The 19980-nt window shown below is 40.6% G+C and overlaps 2 protein-coding genes across 4 annotated transcripts in view; one reads left to right on the top strand and one right to left on the bottom strand.

Moving 5' to 3' along the window:
• Positions 1-164, bottom strand: part of cnksr1 (connector enhancer of kinase suppressor of Ras 1) — a 29790-nt gene extending 29626 nt beyond the window's left edge. For both annotated transcript variants that reach the window (XM_080871588.1, XM_080871589.1), the window contains exon 1: positions 26-164. In XM_080871588.1, the coding sequence (XP_080727714.1) occupies positions 26-77 (52 nt within the window). In that variant the 5' untranslated portion in view covers positions 78-164. The remainder of the gene's footprint in view (positions 1-25) is intronic.
• rps6ka1 (ribosomal protein S6 kinase a, polypeptide 1) overlaps positions 76-19980 on the top strand; it is a gene marked incomplete at its 5' end in the record, with an annotated part of 52190 nt that continues 32285 nt past the window's right edge. The window contains 2 exons of one of the 2 annotated variants that reach the window (XM_080871594.1): positions 76-225; positions 13665-13709. In XM_080871594.1, coding sequence (XP_080727720.1) covers positions 76-225; positions 13665-13709 — 195 coding nt within the window. Of the gene's footprint in view, positions 226-5834; positions 6500-13664; positions 13710-19980 lie in introns of those variants that run through there. The other variant, XM_080871592.1, reaches the window with a different exon arrangement.

Here is a 19980-nt window from a genome sequence, read left to right as displayed (position 1 = left end):
CAAGGAAAAGCAATATGTGTCTCACCTTGGAGCCACTTGCTCACTCTCTCCTCGCTCCACGACGTTATAGGCTCCATGCTCGGAGTCCTGTTGCAGTCGCTCGTTCAGTTCCCAGCGGTCCTGGCCGATTTCTACCTCTCTGGGTGGCTGGAAGAAGAAAAAGTAGATCCTGATTTGGAATCAGACGACGACGACGACGACTGGCACTCCTTCTCTCGGGTACAGGTAAGAGTCTCTCACCTGCTGTCAGCCAATAACACAGAACTGTCAGCCTGCACCAGGAGCAAGACCCCTCCCACCTATCCCCCACCCCTTCCTTACCTGAAGGAATAGTGTGTTTACTGCGGCTTTAAGACTTCAGAACTTCCCTCATACTTTACTTTCATGCGCAGTTCACGTCGCCGCTCAAAAAAAGGCGCACGGCTCATGCAGCAATGTGGAAGTATGTATTGCACACAACACCTCAACACCTGTACAATGCAATATAATAACAATGCGATAATCCTGTAATAGTCCTGCGCTACTTGTGGCTGGACCTGATTCAACCTTTTGATTGCCCACAGAAAAAACCGCAGATGCTGTATAGAAAATTAGGTTTATAGAAATATTATGAGCCCTTTAATTCACACCATTGCTGATTTCCTTTTTCTTAAAGCTTCAAAATAGCTGAAAAACACAGAAACTGTAACTTGTTCACTGAGACGCAGACTTAATCCTGTCTTCCAAGAATAACTGTTAGCCGGTTTTCCCGGGAATTTTCCGGAAATGTTTCCTTTTTCATCATTTGAACTCAGCTGACTAGTTATTTTTAGCTATGGATAGGTTAACGTGACATTGCTATAACTTTATAAATATTGTAATAATGTCCAGTAGTTTTGCAGTGTCAGACATTTTCCGCTTGCTCATTTATTTATTGTATAAATAAATATCTTAGGATCATCCTCCTGGAAGAAGAAATATCTTAGCTTATTTGTAAACACATTTTTGACCTACAAGAAACCGCACAGATTATTATAATGCATCAAGTTGAATATATGATGCAGTTATCTACTTTAATATGGCCTCTTTGGCTTCTTATTTCTTCACCATAGGCTCCAATTCTACAGTAAATAATCTCTTAAAGAAAACTGTGAGTACAAAACAGCACCGTGAGAATGTGTGCTCTTGATCAAAATGTACTTTGATCAAGTGTGCTAAAGGGCAAGACCTGATGGAAAGGCTACTGGCATCAAAGAGCTACCCTCTGATATCTGGCACCCTCTGCTGTTATCCTCTTTGAACCAAGAGAAAGAGGCAGAGGCAGGGGGAAAGCTGACCTCATAAGTCAGTAGGCAAAATGACACTGTGCCCATATCCATGTGGCATATATGAACAGTGGCTATTCAGTTAGGTACACATGTTCATCCGCTTGTTAATGCAAATATCTAATCAGCCAAAGATGTGGCAACAACTAAGTGCATTTAGGTATGCAGACATGGTCAAGAAGACCTAAGGATGAGAAAGAAAAGTCACTGAAGGGACTTTAAATGTGACAAGTTTGTTGGTGCCGGACAGGTGGGTGTGAGTATTTCAGAAACTGATTGACTGGGATGTTCCCCACACAACCATGTCTAGAGTTAACAGACAATGATTTGAAGAAAAGAAAATATTGAGTTAGCAACAAATCTCTGGCTAAAAATGTCTTGCTGGAGAATGGCCACATTGTTTTGAAATTATGGAACAGTAATAGTAACAGTAAGAGCATTTCCGAATGCACAACAATTTGTGATTATTGCTGACTGAACCGCTATTGTTCCTGTCAGAACTGTCTGTTGTATATTCTACTACGTGCACTGATAACAAAGAAATAACCAGAGCCAAACCCCTTGTATGTGTAGACACACTTGGTCAGTACAGCTGATCCAACTCTTGCTGGGTTAAGATGTTCTCAGCTGAAAATGTGAGAGGAAGAAGAAACAAACTTGTGCGTAACACATCACTCTACTAGCCTGACAAATCAAGTCTGAACCTGTCCCCAGTACTGCTCTGTGATCAAGTCCTAGATCAAGATCAAGGCTATCCTGTAGTGTTTTGGGGCTTTTTTAAATTTAGAAAGAGCACTTTTATTGGACATGGATCGCTTAAGCTGTTCTTTGGCTTTCCTGTTTTCCAGTCTACAAAAACCTAATAATAGCCTTTCGCATCGTGACTTTTGACTCACTGACATCACAATCTTAGATAGTTGTTTGTTCTTGCTGACTTTGGTGTCTGGGATTGTTTTTGTTTTAATATATATTTTTGTATAGGCATGTCCTTGGCCCACCTACTGGCCAAGCCCAAATACCTGGGCTACAACTTCAAGCCTCAACATGCTGTTTTTTTACTCGACAGTGAAGATTTGCTGTTTGTAGACCGGAGAGGTGTTCAAGCTGTTAGTGTAAAAAAAAGTGTCTGTGTCATTTAGATCTATAACCTGTCTTCTCTTCTTTATTCCTCACTCTTTTCTTGGAATAACTGTAACCCACATAATTTTGTTAGGGATTATTAAAGTATTTTGACTCTGCTTGATTTTCTTTTATAAATTTCTATGCCCAATCAGTATTGCCAGTGGGCTTTATCCTTAGTCATTCTGTCCTTTTAACTATTTCTTAATGGAAATTCCACAGATGTTTGAAATATAATAAATCTTTCTTCTCTTTGTTCATGATTTGTGCATGACACAAAGCCAGGATGTATTTTCAGTCATTACAACTGCATCTTGTCCTTCTCTAGTCAGTCAGCAGAGATTGAATAATTAGCTTTGCTTCACTATTGAGCAGCTAATTAATTTGTTCAGTGCAGTAATTTCCTGGTGTCTCTGTTGCATAATCAAATTAATCCTTTGGATTAACTACCCATAAACAGAATTATACTTAACCTTAGATTGTTGCAGATCTACTCATTGTTATAAAGCTGAGTAGGAAAGAAAACATAAAACATAACTGTTTAAAATCTATTAACCTTACATATATCATTTGGTTATATGTAAGGTTGTTCCAACATACACACATATACAAACAGAAATATACTAATACTGCTACTAATAATGTGTTGCTAACCATTTTTCCTGTGTACCTCCCTAGTTTAAGAATAAAGGAGTTGTTAGAAACCCATGTGGTATCAGTCTTGTGTAAATAAAATAGGCTATGTCTACTGTTTATTTTTATTATATGTCGCATTTCGACAGCAGAAAGAAAACGTTTAATAAATGCTGAAATACAGTAAATACAGACAAAGTGCTTGGTTCACTCAGTTGATGTTAAAGAAGCGCAACACTTCAAAATACAGATAAAAAATTGATGTACATCTATGGCACAATAGTAATGTAAACATACAAAAAATTAAAAGAGCAATAGAAATAATAAATCAGAGAAAAGCAAAGGCAATAGATAAGCAGATTTATTTTGAGATGCTTTTTCGAAACCGACTGCCACTTCACAATTGGAGTATCCATGTATTTGCATTTTAATTGCCCTGTTTACAGGGACTTACATAACACAATTCATTGTTTCTCCTTCCGCATGCTCGGTCTCGCTCTCTCTCCTTTTTACCTCTGTGATTTCAGCTCAAAATGAAAATGAGGTTAATCAACAAGGTCAGGTTTGTATCCGTTTGTCTACTTTGCAGGCAGCCCTTTAGGGGGGGCCGAACAAGCCATCTACTTTGCTGCTTCTTGGCTTCAACAGCTCAACAAACACGATTTAGTCATCTTTCCAATAAGCTAGTCTTGCTCCGCTGCACGTGCATATGAAGCTGTATAGAGTCATATTGCCCATTTCCTGTTGAAGGTGGGGGTAGGGCATTCCCAGAGTCACTGGATGGGAAACACCTCTGAGTCATCTGTGTAAGATGTGATATCACCACAGCATCATGAACAGAATAAGAGATTCCTTGTAAGTTAGTATAGCAGTGTACAGCACTCCTAACACAAAGACAGTCTCGACTTTCATTTGTTCGGTTATTTGTTTTATCAGGTTTGCCTCCTTTGTTGCTTATAATTTGCAGTTTACATTGTATTGATTTTAGGTCATCCGCACTCTTCCTAAATCTCTTGATGCGACCTTTCAACCCTCCAGATAATCACTTTATTTCCTCCTATAAATTGCCTTTATTTACACCCCTCACTTCCACTGAAGGCTCACACCAAAAATGTCATATAACACAGGATGAGCCGTGCACAGTGGCAAACCATCAGGATCATTCGACTGGTATCCTTGGAGAGGTGGAGAGAGAGAAAGAGGAGAGAGCGACACTTGCCCAGCACATAATGGTCAAGGAATAATGAGGAGAGGGAGGATGAGAGATGATGAAAAGAAAAGGATGGTCTGTCGTATGGCTTCACTGACAAACACCATTACGAGGTGCCATGAGCTTTCTCTTAGCAGCTCTTTTTACCACGGGAGACAAATCAATGGGTTAATGCAATCTCTGGGTGAGCTGTGACTTTCTATATTGCATACAATGTCAGCATGATGCATAATACTCCACTTAGGAAGGGCGATGTCACCTTTTGGTCACTCCTTGATGGTATGAATTTGTTACACGATAAATAGGCTACACATAACCACTGCGATATTTGAAGGGAAAAGGACAGTCAGCATATTCCCTTCCCCCCCCCTTTCAAACCCCTGTGCGTGGCAATGTTTGTGTGGGTATATGCATGTGTATTTTTTATTGTTGTTGTTGTTATATAGTATGAATATTAATAGAAAACTGCAGTAACCCTTGAGACATTAATTAGTGTGGCAGTTTTTCTTGAGTAAACAGAAGAGGTGCTGCCAACAGGTTAGAAACAAAGTGCAGCTACACAAGAGAAGAAGCGCTTCCTTCTCTAGTTCATTTCTTTTGTGTTTAACATCTTGTAGCACTTAGATAAACAGGCTACATCAATGCAGCAGTAGAATTTTAGACCTAGATAACGCCGCCACTGAAAGAAAGGTGCCAAATTGTGAGCAATTTTCCATTCCACTTAATTTTTTATTTGTGTTTCTGTGAATGCATTGCCCTCCCCATCTTGGTTTGAATCAAAAGTTTATCAGATCCACAACACAAGGCGTTTTTTTATGCCCTCCAGTTGCCAATAGTAACCAAAGCTGGCCAAGAGCAAAATCCACTTAGCAGTGAATGAAGCGGAGAAGTGTTGAGGGTGGAGGGCTGTATTATATCGCTGAAGATTACAAGGACCTTCACAAGAGCTGTTGTCAATGAAGAGAATGCTGCATCAGAGTAATGGCCGGAAAGAATAAAACACCACCGGTCACGACCTTTGATTCTAGTCTTTTCTGCTCCCTTCTCTTGAATTCTTTACATCATTGTGTAACCACAAATGTTATGTAATGTTTGCAACGGTGCATGTCATTTTTAGACCCAGAGGAAGTGATGATGCAGGTCCAAAAGCCAGTGTGCACTAAATGTAATTTCATTGAATTAAAAATTTGAGAGGCCTGGCTGAGGAAAGCAGTGCCATTCTGGGTAGGAGAACTCTATTGGACTCTGCACTGGCAAGTCCATCTGTGATCAGTATATTGTGCAATCCAATATTCCTCCAATGCTTTTAGCTGATGGTGATTTAAAGGTTCCTCTTTGAAAGGCCAAGGATCTTTACTCCTCTGATGCACCTGCTGCACCACATCATCAAAGAAAGCAGGCCGTTCCATCGGCAGCAGGCTCCCGGTACGCATTACGTAGTTGCAGATCCACTCTCTACCAGATGATGGCGCGATCAGACTTGGGCGGAACAAGCACAGAAGGGGGCTGGATAAAATCCTGCTGGAGCCTGCCAATAACAGCTCGAGTTGCATCCCCGCTCGTACTACAGAGCCACACTGAGGTCTCTGCGCGTATCGCATAGCGTTAGGAAGCTGGCGGACAGAAAGAAGTCTTGCCGTTCTGACTGGATGAATTCACGAGCGCACAGGAAGACGTAAATAAAGATCCGATACGGCGTCGATTGCAAGGACAGCCCGTGCTCCGGATAATTCCTTTAGGTGGCATTAGACTCTCACACAGCCTCATTAAAGGAGCTTGGATCAGTGTTGCTCTCTGCGCTCTTCTCTCCCGCTTGTCAAACCAAAATCCCGAGCAAGCCAACGCTCTTACCTGAAAGGACACGCTTGCTTTGGGTGTGTGTTTGTGCTGTTTCCAACAGGATAATCACTTTCAACAAATACGCACGAGTTACCCATCGTCGCCGAAGTCAAATCACGGGGATTACGTTTGTTTGCAAAGCTCTTGACTGCAGAGACCGTATGTGTGTCCCCCTCCGCTGTGTAGAGAGCAAAGTGCTGATAAATCTCCTGTGACTGGACTCGGGACCTGAGTGAGGAGCTTCTCGGAACTGCACTTGACAGGAGCGGTTGGGACGAACCAGGACTGACCAAAATTCGCACCTGAGGGGGAAACTGAAAAACCGGCGAAAATGCCTCTTGCACAAATCGCGGAGCCATGGCCCACAATGGAACTAGTGCAGCTCGAAACGGAGGTAAAGAGAGGTGACAGTGTTGGCACTGGGTGCATGGCTTGGGCGGATTTTTTGTGCGTTTTTGCGCATTTTGTTTTCAGATTAAAATAGCCAACATTTGCGTGTGCTTTTTCACGAACAACCCCACATCCACTGTGTTCACCATTCACCACTTTCTATAAAAAGTGATTGAGAGTAAAGTTACTTGAAACGACTGAATAAAATGTGTATTTGTAATTGGGGTAACACAAGTTTTGCAATCAGACTGACTTGTCCATTCAAAAATCTTCACTGATATTCAGGTTTTTGGGAGGGGTAAAAGAACCAATCCAAAGCTTTGCCGGGCTCCCTTAACCAATAGAAAAATGCTTCATTATTATCAGTTCATTTGAGAGCTTTGGATTTCCCTAAAAGTAGCTTAAAGACCCCCACCCCCAGTTTAATTCACCTTCTAGTCAGTCACTGAAGCTCACGATCAATTCAATTGCAAAGCTCAACTCCACAGGGTAGATTAGTTTGTCGTGCCGTGTAAAGGCTCATCTTCACACTCTCTCACTGTTATCACCTCTATAGTGGCTTCTATAGATCGCTGTTTGCGGTATATAGGGTAATCACAGTGGGAGAAGCTGTAGCCTGATTATGGTGGGTGATAGATTTCAAGTCTAAGTTTGACTCTTATAATTTAATGCTAATGAGTTGCAGGTTAAACTGTAAACATTTGTCCGGCATAGTGCACAGAAACAACCTGCTTACACGAGGGAGGATGCCTGCTATCAGATTTGAATGCTATCTGGTGTCCATCTGTAAGCCCTAGGGAGGTGCACACAATATAAAATAAGCTATAAAAAAGTGCACGATACACACCCAAGATGCATGTAAAGCAATATAATCAAAAATGCATGCATATCAGTGTTCAGCATGCTTTTTCCTCATATTTCACTTCAGAACTTATAGAATTAGGGAAATAGTGAGAGAGATTTGTAGCCACAGTGTTGTCCACCCTCCTGTAATTGTGTTGTTGCATTATTATTAATGAGCACTTCAGGTGCTGCTTGCAAGCTACCACATTTATGGTTATGAAGGAAAAAAAATCAGACTGCAATCTAGTCTAGTCTCTCTAGTTTGCTGTGTTTTAAAACAAAACCTGGCTTGTAGTAATGATACTGACAGTAGGCACAGTCTGGTTGTTTGGATTTGCTCTTTTTAATTACCCCTGCAATTAAGTGGGTAAAGTGATGTGATGCTCCTGTTTCAGGTGCCTGATCTCTACAATGAATAGCTTTGTACATACTACTGCAAGTCTCCTCAATCAGCTTTGCGAGATCTGTCATTTAGAAATGAAGCTCATTTTTCTACCTCTCAGTCTGCATAATCATTCTGATGTGATAGCAGTGGGAATTTAACTTGGTTAGAGAAAATGTGAAGTTGTCTAAATTTGCTCTATTAACCTAACTGCAACACAAGAAATATCCCAGACAGCTTAACAAGTCTTCACAAATTAGACCCCTGCAGTTAATATGAAGATTTGGAAATTGAAAAATCTCCCCCTACAGATTCAGTTACGGCAGTTACTGTTGGAGGAGAGAAATATGAGTCTAAGAGTATAATGAATGGAAAGAAAAGTCTTTGGTTAACATTCAAACAGAGTCATCTTGACATCGTTTGTTCACGCAGGCACCACTATTGACAGTATTCTGCAGCTGAACAGATGGTGGTGCAGAGCCTGTGAAGAGTGCTAAGTTTAACGCTGTGAAAATGCCCTGCCTTTGGAACGTGTTATAGTTACAACTCTGTGAATCAAATCTGTGCAATTCCTGGTTTAAAAAAAAGTGTGTGTGTGTGTGTGTGTGTGTGTGTGTGTAAAAAAAAATAAATAAAATAAAAATCAGGATATATATATATATATATATATATATATATATATATATATATATATATATATATATATATATATATATATATATATATATATATATATATATGTATATCTATATTTTGGTGTTTTGTTTTGTTTTTTTGTTTTTTTGATTGTGTTTCAGCGTTGGTTACTGAAATCCAAGATCTGTAATTGGTTAGATCAGACAAACACTGCCAGTCAGGATGGGATCTCTGCCATTTATCTCCACCAACCTACCAACCAGCTGCACACTTTGGTTTCAAATAGCTTTGGGATCAGATTGATTGAGCAGAAAGCTTGAGTTTTAGACAGGAGGCCGTGCCAGTGAACATGCGAGTCATATGGGCAGATGGAACAGACAGAGATACGCACTTTTGGATGATTTAGAAAAAAAAAAAAAGGGAAAAAAAAACCCACACAGAGAATGATGTGCTCTGATACACCAACTGATGGGAAGTCTGTTTTCCCTTCATCACTCATAATAAAAGTACTTGTGTTTGGAGCTCATCACCGTGCCATGAATGGAAATTGGTTAAATTCGCTTTTGTGCTTTATTCTGCGACCAAGCAAGCAAGAGAGAAACGCGTGAAGTGAGCGATTTGGGAAAAAAAGTGTTTGATTGAGACCTTTTATGCCATATCTGTTGTGAATGAACTTCAGTGATTCATCCCTGATAAAGGCACTTTAACAAATATGCTCATGCTGTCCCAGCTGAGTCACTAGCACCTGCATGAGCCCCTGTCACTACTACGTTGAGGCAGGTCCACCAAAAGTTCTGAGTCATGCTTATGTCAGTATTTGGTAATTGTGGATTTCAAATAGAGGAAAAACTGCGCCGATCCAAATGAGTAAATTCCTCCACTCATATTCGACATATTTTCCACGTCGACCTTCTGTTTTGTTTAATTTTTAATTTTTAAGTTCACAAGATTTCCCTCTCGCTTCTGTGTCAGCTCAGGTTTGATAGCTCATAAGTGCGGTGAGATGTTGGCAGAAAGTTGTCATGTACAAGCTGGCCAGGTTGGGTTAGAATGTATTTCAGTCCAGATCTGGGCCCACATCTGTTGGCTTAAAATTAAAATGTAAACATGCGTGTTTATTTATAAGAACTTCTCAAGCCGTGGCTTACAGAGCAGGATTCCACAAGCTTATGTGGCGAAGGAGGTTAAAATAAGTAAGATTGATAGATGGAATGTGTGCTGTTTCCCAGCAAGGTGTGGTCAGCAGTGTGCTGTCAGGTTCTTGAGAGTTCATTTCACATTCATGCTTTGCTGTGTGTGTGTGTGTGTGTGTGTGTGTGTGTGTGTGTGTGTGTGTGTGTGTGTGTGTGTGTGTGTGTGTGTGTGTGTGTGTGTGTGTGTTCGCACTGGCGGGCTTAGCTGCAGCTAATCTGGGTGTGATCTGTGGAGCACCTGAGCACCTGGGAGTGGAGGAAGGCATGTGATAACATAACCCTCAGCTTGATAGGTTCAAAGAAAGATTGTGTTCTAATACCTTTTTTGGTTTTTAGAGGTAAATATTAATCAAGTCACTAAAGCCTGAAGTGTACATTGCACAGCCTCAGCCATACCTGTAGGCAGTAGTGCTACTCTATCTTTTTAAGGTTGCCGACTTCTGAAAGGAACTACTTGGCACACAGTAAAAAGGAGAAACACCTATTATCCTTTTTCTGGAACTGACTAGAAGCTGTCAATATTCACTGATGAGATTACGAGAAATTATTTCAGATAGTATTACAGGCATAGAGAATAAGTGGTTATTGTATTTCTTAGTTGCCTAGTTACAGGGCTGTACTGCTCACACTGTAAAACGTGGACTTATCTGTCAAACTCACACAGACCAACAGTGCTCTGAGATTTTTTTTAATTTGCCTAATCATACAGAGTCCTGTGAGAAAAATGTGAATTTCTGCTGTCTGGCTCAGACTTGCTTAACACGTTGGTCTTTAAATTGGTTTACAGCATGCTTGTGGTCTGAATATTTCTCCCATTGCACATTTTTTTGCTTCTGTGTTTGTATTTAAACGGCACACTTTGAGCATATTTATATGCCCTTTTTTGTGTGCCTGTGCTCTCACTAAGGAAACCCACTGGGGGGGAAAAGCACCATTAACTGGGCCACTTGGATCAGCCATGCAGTGCTAATGAGGTTGAAATGTGTTGAGCAGCAACGTCAGAAAGACGATGCGAACCGCACACACAAACTTACACAGTTACATTCACACAAATAGAATCCCCAATCCTGGTACAAACAAAGCTAGCCACACCGATATAGGGAATACCAGAGTAAGGCGGGGAGAGTTCCTTCAAAGTAGCCTGATGTGTCTATTACACCAACAGACTCTGCACTTCCTCAAGATTTCCTTTATCATTCCTTAAACACATCTGGGCCTAACTTTTGACTGTACTTCGCCATTTAATTGCTTCCATTTTTCAGTTTTCTACCCTATCCCCTCACATTACGGCTATTAAAATCTTTATGAGTGGTGCAGTATGGCTAAATTAAATCTCCCCCCCCCTTGATCATGATTAAAGTCCAACTTGTAAAAATGCCTGGAGGTGTACAGAGCTGTACTATCCCTGCAATTTAGAAGTACTACTGGAATAAAACTCAAAGCAGAAAATGAGCCATCTCATTCGGTCGGCAGGCACATCCAGTCTTACAGAACGGGAGCGAATGTGTTCTGAGGTATTACAGCGACAGTAAACTAAATCCACAGTCTGCGTGCTTTCTGTCAGAGGGCCTTTTTTTTTTTCTCCTTTCAGCAAACGAGAGTAGCAAAGCTGCTCTGCTGTCGCTGCCTGTGCCTATATCTTAAAATCAAGCTGTATTAATCAGCACACACAAGAAATTTCCCCTACTGCACTCAGCGTTTCTATACAGGAACAGCCAGAACAGATAAGTAAAAGTAAAACAAAGCTGTAAGTGGTGTACTTTACAGTTAAGTGTTTAAGGAATAATTGTCTGTTTTGTCACCTTTTACAGGTTTTTTTTCTCTATTTCCTCTTATTTAATAAATAAGTAAAATAAATATTTAATGTACATGGGTATATTATTGAGCAGGTATATTTATTTAGCCTTTATTTAATGTCTAATTTACAAGAGAGACCTGATTCAGACAAGCATTAAATCATAGCAATAAAAAATAAATAAAATTGTTTAATGCATGTATACATATATGCTGTTTAAGTCTACAGTTAACAAAACAATGTATTTAAACAGTATTGGGCAAAAGTCCTGAGTCACCCCTAATTTTTTCATATTTTTCCAGGACACTGGTAAATATGTGTAACCATACTTGGAAATACAGTATATAAGACATAAGCAGTTTGCACAATTCTAATAAACTTGAGAGTAAATCTTTGTTATGACTGCCTTCATTCTTCAACGCAGCCTGAACTTTCTTAGACAAGCTTTCTGGTAACTTCTTTAAGTTGTCTTCAGGAATAGTTCTCCAGGCTTCTTGAAGGATATATCAACACTGTCCATCGGATGTTGGCTCTCTTTTCTTCTGTTGCCTGTAAAGATGATCCCATACTGCCTCAATAATGTTGAGGTCTGGGCTCTGGGGAGGCCAATCCATGACTGATCTCCAGGTATGCTGTAATTGCATTGGCACTGTGTTTGAGATCATGGTCACGTTAAAAAAGAAAGTTGTTCATCAAGCAATCACATGCTTTCCAGCTGGTATTTCATGGTGGATCAAAATCTTTTGGGACTTTTCTGTGTTCATAATTACATTTTGGTCTATAAACCAGCTCTGCACTGGATAATGAGTCTAATGATCATCAGAGTAAGCACCTATAGAAAGAAACTCCCAGGGTTGTTCATTTCAATACAATTTACGTCCTTTCTGTTTATTGCTTGTCATTGTGTTGACTCCCTGTTGTGTTTTCTGCAGTCTGAGGGAAGAGGAAGACTGCATCAAGGAAGTGAACAGTCTCATTCTGAAATGGGAAAAACAAAGCATAAAGCGGAAATGGGGTGGGGAGGTTGTTTTTTTTTTAAGTCCTCACTCATGTGTTTCCTTAATCACTGAAAGCATTCAGTTATAAGGAATCTCAAAAAGTAGAGTTTAAAGTACACAGGCCCTGAGCATGAAGGGTGGATCTGATGAAAGAGTGGGATCATGCAAGAAACTGAGGTCAGGTTATTTGAACCTAGCAGTGCAGTGTCACATTAAACAGAACTTAATAGAACTTGCCTTTGAGATAGAACTCTCTTCTAATGCAAAATGCAGGAGCTAGGAGACACATTTTCTGACGAGACAGCCTCTGATGAACATTAGTAATGCCGGAGTGCACAGTTAATCGCTTATGCCATTAAAATGAAGTTTGTGCCTATTGTGGGTTTTAAGCTATATCAAAACAGTTTTAAATAATAACCAATTTCATACGGGTCTTTCATTTTTGCTAAATTGCACTGACTTCTTCTGTCTCGTTAAAAATGAAAGAATGCAAAAAAATAATATGGACATATTTGTGTAGATATCGCCATGATGTCAAGATGTTATGAGTCGTAACTTTGCATATTAATGCAGTTCAGTTATTAAACTTGCATACAGTTGCAACAAATTCTAGACTGGCGTTGTGCACCTCAGGCCTGGATACCTGAGATAAAGATGAAAGAGTTTAAACACACTATTCTGTGTTTTGAAGAGGTGTTTGAACCTCATGCAAGCTCTTATTAAATGTCTAAATGCTCTTAGCCAGCTAGACAGTCGGTCTTCGTCTGCCTGGCCTCTCTGACCAATGATCCTGATTTGGACTGACATCATCGCAGCCCCTGCTATGTAAAACATTACATCACTCTCCTCTTGTTATCGTTCTGCTGTGGCTTTTTCTGTCTCTCTCTCTTTCTTTTTTTTTATTTTATTTTATTTTATTTTATTTTTTATCTTTGTTTGCAGTGGAATAAGATCCACATCTAATCAACTAATCTGTCTGAAATCCCACCATATGTTCAAAGTTAGTCACTCACTTCTTCTGTGGGAACAGCATGTTGATTTTCACAATAGCTACCATTGAATCATTGTTTTCCAAATACCAATGATTACCCTTTTCAGTGAGACTTGCCTACTGAGGATATGCAATTGTGTGTTGGCCTTAGATTATTAGGTTTGCTAGTGAAGGAGCAAAGTGCTGGATACAGTGGACTGCTGCCGCCCATGCAGTCTTGCAAATATCGCCGTGCCTCGCTTCTTCCTCCTTTAGACCCATCCAGACACATGTGATATATGCACTTAACATCCACACTGACCGACTTTTTCTCATCTGCTTGTCTTGACAGAATGGACAGAGCACTACAGAGGATGGAGTCACAACTGCTGTCAAGGTAGGTGGCATTTCTGGAACAATGACACGCACTCGCACAAACATGCACAAATGTGACTCAATATTCATGCAGCTTAACGTCCAATAAATTACAGCGAGAACTTGGACGCAAGTCTTGTTTTGAATTCTTGGCTTTTGCGCGCGCTCTTCTGTGAAGACGAGCAGCAGAAGGCGAAATTCCATCAAAGGGCAAATTTTTGTGCGAATCTTCATTTTGAGCCGTTTCCATCTCTGTAGCAAAAAAGAAAGCCGTGGCGCTCTGTCACGTGTCAGGCGTTTGCAAGTGTGTGACTGTGCGTCGATTTATTCATTTAGCAGTCGCATTGACAGCCCTGAGAGGGTATTAGCTGGCTCAAGTTTGATGTGTTGAATATTCCCTGAGTGAGGCTGATTGAGCAGCAGTCTGGCTAATGGGTATAGTGATGAGTCTGGTTGACTAGAATAGAAAGGCCATGTAGTGTTACACATAGTGCACGTCCTGATCTGGCCCGCTTACATGCCAACATGTCATACAGGGACAAACGCACATCAGCTCGCACTTACAGAAACTCGGTGGAAAAAACACCGCGTCAGCCCTTTGTGCCTCCTGGTTGGCCTCTGCCCCGTATTGTCCGGCTCTGAAATATGATCCCGCTTCCCCTTGCACTCTTACTGTTCAGTCATGTAGCAGAGGACAAGGAAATGTTTGTTCTTGCGTAGCTAGCCTCTTCTTTTATGGCCTCACTCTCAAGGGGAAGAGCCTCTAAAGAGCGTGTCGTCTTTTCTTTCAGTGCAATGTCACAATGTGCTGTGACCGTGGACGAGCTGAATAAGAAAGGTTTTTGCTTTAGGAGTCCATGCACATATGCCACACTGGGCAAGGCAATTAACGTTTGAGGACAAGAATTTAAAAGAACAAAGGATTGTTCTTTTATCTATGAATTTTACTGCTACGTGATCAAGGATTGGGGATTTTTTTTTTGTGTGTGTGTGTGTGTGTGTGTGTGTGTGTTTACGCATACAAGAAAATGGCAAATCTATGCAAGTTTACCCCCCAAAAAATCATCTTTGTGCTCGAACCACTCTGTTCTGCTCCTGTGAACTACATGAGGACAGATTTGTCAAACCCTTTTTCTTTAAACAACTGATTTTTCATTTTATCTCCAACTTCCTTTAAATAATGAACTTGGAAATGATCATGCACACTGTGGATATTATCTTTGTACCTCACTGAACTTGTAATAATAGCAACCCAGACACCAAAAATGAAACCAGATTTGTCATGTCACAGCACATCTGGCCACATGAAGTCATTATTGGAAATTGTACCAATCCAGCATATTAGATTACTACATCCCTAATCATATAATGTCAATATGAGTCTCCAAAAAGTGGCTGATATTCAATTATGACTCAGTCCTGGTAAGCACTGTGATAATTTACATGTTTTGCTAATTAACCGGTGCATTCCAGTAATCTGATCAATTATGTAATCTCTTTAAATAGGCTGCTGGATTTTTCTCTCCTCTGACTCTGCAGCAGTGCTATCTTGTGCTTCTTCCACACCATGATAGATGATCATGGGTTTTTGGTAATATGCTGAGAATAATGGACCACTATATTAGGAACTCAACCTGCTCTCGCTCTTACCTGGGATGCCCAGCCGATACCTATTAATCTCCTTGATGCCTTGAGCTGTCTTTGATGCTTCAGACATAGTTACACGTCTCATCCTCCTAGCGGCATAGTGAATTCGGGTCCTTGTCGAGCTCCTGCTTGCCTTAGACAAGTTTTCATCTAAAGCTGGCGTAGTGATCTCGTAGTGCCTTCTGCATCTCTGTGTTAGTGTTCTCATTGTAGTTTTTCTAACTTGGTGGAGTCTTTAGGAGATGGGTTTGTTAGCCCCATGTAGGGTTGGGCAGTATAGCCTCAAAATTAGATCACGATATCTCATGATGTAGGAAAAAAACAATAACTTTTGAATGCAGCTGTATTTGCAAGTGTAAGGACGTAAAATACATTTTCCATCTTTTTCTCTAATGAGCTACTGTCAGCTGTCAGTGCTGACATACTACTTAATTAAAATGTTAATCTATTGGAACAAGGGGCCAGCAATAGCAACACAAGAGGAGTCAACTGTGAGTACAAACGTATTTTAATTAAAAGTATAAACTGCTTAACACTGGAGTTCAACATTGACTAAAATAACTTGACCTTGTAGCTCGACAGGAACCCTAACAATGTTGTCCGATAATAAAAACTGAAAAATATATATATATATTTTAACCTAATTTAATGTTTTCTTTATCTTAGGCTTTGGGACTTGTATCCACACAAGTAATTTCCATCAATGTTTGCTCTTACTGTCATAGGGAGTGCAACCAGCTGGTGCAGCTAGCGAAGCCTGGCTGAGTCATTTGTGTACATTTAGGTCACACATCACAAGCTGCTGGTATCTCCTCCTTCGTAGCCTGGTTGTTCTTGACGGTTTTAGTTTTTTATCATTATTATTTTTCTTTTGAAACAAATGTATTTTTTTTCCCACGTTAGGTTTGTATTTCCTAGTGAACTCTGCTTTCTTGGAGCTTGCTGAAGTAGCTCTTTAAGTACTAAATCATCATCAGAGGCACTCTTGCTCTCAGACATGCCTGGGCTTGTCTTACTGTTATGCCTACTTGAGAATTGGTATATAGTGTTAGTATAGCAATGATATCGCTGTTTGCCTGCCGTGGTTGACCCTACCAGGGCTAAATCTCCACTAGTACGGTTTCCAGAATTCAAACACTTTCCTCAAGCCTACCCATCATAACATGGTAGCAGCACATGGCCAGGAACTAAAGATGAAGAGGCTAAAATGGCTTGGCTGTGTTTTATGGATTCAGAGAATTTCAAATGCTGTCTTGAGATGGGCCAGTGTTGGAAAGTGAAAGAGGGGCAGGCCGAAGACCATCTGGTGAAGGATATAGATGGCAGAGTTGGAGGAGATTGGATTTTCACGAGGTGAAGTAAGTGCTCAAGCCCAAAACGGTTTCAAGTGGACAAAAAATATTGCAGCCATATGATCCACCAGGGAAAGCATGCTCTACTCTAGCACATTAGCAAGACTTGGAAAGCTTTTCCAGTTTCATGAATGATAGGATTGGGAAAATATTAGGAATGCTGTTTTATGTGATCATTTTAGGTGATCATTTGACTAAAGGTTTTATTGCACAGTCAACAAAGCTAAAAATGTAAGTAGTATGTAAATAATGAATCACACCGTGAAATGCTAGATGTTGGTGGGGTTGAAGGTAGACCTCATACCCAGACTGTCATAGCATCGCGCAGGCAGAGCAGTTGTAACCAGGCGCTACAGCGATCAATACTGAGCTGCTCTTTTAATGCTGGGAATCTGATAATGGCGGCTGTTATCTACTCTAGCCATGGGAGTTACCTGCCTCCAGCAGACCTAATAGAGGAATGGATGGTGTGAGAGAGGCAGGGTTTAGAGGCAACAACTGAGAAAGAGAGAGCACAGTGTTGGGAAAGAGAGCACCTGTCCTTGTCGTTCAATGATGTTAAAACCTATAACAGGCTTTAAACAATAACGTGATGGTCCTCAGCATTAAGCCGTGAGTGTTTGGGTCTGGGGGTGGTGAGCTCAACTGGGTTCTCTCTCTAATGAGCGATCTGCTCTCTCCTTTGTCTTGTTGTGTAAAAGCTGAGCGACATATGATTCTTGCCTAGTAGAGCTTCCCAAGCTATTTTTGGACCCATTAAACTGATAGTAATCATGATCAATATCTGTCTCTCTCGGTGAAGCAAGATGAAACTCATTTCTTCTTCACACTGACACAGATAATCAGTTTCTTTATTTACAAGTGGAATGTTATTAAGTAGATTGAATTAATCCTGGAGGCCATAAGATGATTAATAATAGTTAATAAGAGCAAAGAAAATTGCGACGCACTTTTGTTCAACCATCAGTCTACAATGTACCAACATAATGATACGTTTTCTCAAGGAGAAAAGAAAGGAACGCAGCAAATCCTCATATCTGAGATTCCAAAGAGAAATAATATTTTGCTACCTAATTGACATAAATGATACATTATCTCAATTGCTACATTAGGGGAAAACAACTCTTATGAATAATGAATAGATTATTTAGCCTATACTATCAGCACTGGCCTTCTCTGTTTCATTACTTTCTGTCAAAGCAGTAAAAGTTATTTCTTGTATTATTGCATATGCTTTAGACCAGCTAAAACTAAGAATTCCAATACTTTGATGTGACATTAGAGTAGCAGTTAAAAAGACAGCCTTTGTATTGGTGTGATGATATCAGACAGCTGTGGACAGTCACCTGAGAAAGGAGGGTACTTAGTCGTGTCGTCGCAAGGGGATGATCTTACCCAGCAATTTAGTGCCTGGCAGGGTGCCAGGCTTTCAGTGATCTGCTACCACAGAAGTGATGCATTTGGCCTATTTCTAGCAACAGATCACATCAACTCCATTGCCCTTGAGGATGCCAGTGAGGAAGATTTGTTCAAAGAGCTGAAACAATGAATAAGACAATAACAACCTCAAACAGAAAAATTGAAAAAGGCATCGCATACTGTGCAGTGAGTGATGAGAGGTCTACCACAGGGCTGTCAAAAGAAGATAAAAACTAATTAGCCTGCCGAGCACGCAATAGGTCACCAAATCCATTTCAAGGAAAAAACCAACCATGCTCTGTTTCCACCTTCTCCAATGAGATATTTTGTTTTCTAGAAGTGTAAGGAAAGTAACAAGAATCTCCCATTTTTAACGACGTTCCTCTATTGGAGGAGCTGATTTACTTGCTGTGTGTGTGCGTCAGCTTAACCCTCCTAAGCTCATAACTGTTTTATCAGGGATTTGTGGGTGTGCTTTGATTGATAGGAGCCTGAAATTGACAGCAAACAACCCACAAACTGCCATTAGATTTGGACTCCGATGTCGGGAAATCATGATTGGTGCTGCGCATCATGATCTTTTCACAAACTTCAAACTATTGACACAAAAAGGCCGTACTGCTTCATATTTTTCCAAATCATCCAACTTTCATTTCAGGGGAAGCATTTGGGGATATGCTTCATATTTTAACAGTGACCTGCCATTAAAATGTATTTATGTGTATATTTTAAAAAAATATTTTTAGGTTTTATATTTTATTACCACAACAATAAATCACTGTGACCTAAAGAAGATGTTATACTTCCTGAGTATAAGCCAAAGCAAATGACAGCCAGCCCAGCTGAGTGATAAGTAGATAACACATAATTTTCTGCATTCCTGTAAATGGTGGACATTTTCTGAGATAGTTATTACAGCCAGAGAATTTTTAATTATAAACAAAATCAGTGTGAGTGAGAGAGAGGGGGGTGAAAGATGAAAGGAAACTACTTCAAGGATGGAAAAAAATGTTACTGCCTGCAGCAAGGTGGGATGTCAGTGTTTTGTTGACATTTTGGGTCAGCGTGATTGAAGTGCAACAAAGGAGTGGCGTCGTCACACCTTAGTCGAAATTTGACTTGTAATTAAACTCGTGGGCATGACATTTAAATGTGCGCATCTGAGGAATGCACTGTGTGGTTTTCTGACATTCAAAATAAGCTGTTTGAAGATGTTTCATGGGTGTTTTATTGAAACAGTCATCCGTGGGCAAATGCAGAGTAACATTCACTATATGGTCAGGAGTGTGTGTCTGTGTGTGCACTTTTTTGTCTGACTTCCACTTCAGTATGAACTCCCACCTACCAAGCCCGAGGGCAGCAAAGCAGTAAAAGGTATTGCTTTTTCCATTGGTGTCAGTGACACTTTTTGTTGTCCCTAATGTAGGTAATGACTTTTTACTGCAGCTAGGTGCTGAGCGAGTGGTATTTATGCTTCAGTGGCCGAGGGACAAGAGGACGTAGCGGAGCGCAAGCGGGAGCGAGGAGATGTCAAGAGCGTGAGAAGAGAGGGAACGGAGGGAGGAGAAAACCGCATAGGACTGCAGAAGTGGAGTACAGAGAGGAGAGAAAAGAGGGGAGGAAACGGGAGGCACCTCCTGCGTAGCTCTTCATCAAGTCAGTTAGCTGGGGTTCCAGACACAGTCATAGTTCTGAGCTTTGCAACTAAAGAAAAACTCAGCGTGCAGTAAACTCAAAAGGAATCAGTGGCAGTAACTCGGCATATCAAACACACTCTCCGGGTCTTTTGGGAAATAGATGCACACACACTCAGGCATCTCCTTGTTGCAGTGTGCATTGGTGCATTGCGATCCAGTGTACCTGCGGCTAATTTGC

The sequence above is a fragment of the Rhamphochromis sp. 'chilingali' genome (genome assembly GCF_963969265.1).
Source record: "Rhamphochromis sp. 'chilingali' genome assembly, chromosome: 21".
NCBI classification, from domain to species: domain Eukaryota; kingdom Metazoa; phylum Chordata; class Actinopteri; order Cichliformes; family Cichlidae; genus Rhamphochromis; species Rhamphochromis sp. 'chilingali'.
The sequence above is the reverse complement of the archived record's forward strand: the minus strand, read 5'-3'. Positions and strand labels throughout refer to the sequence as shown.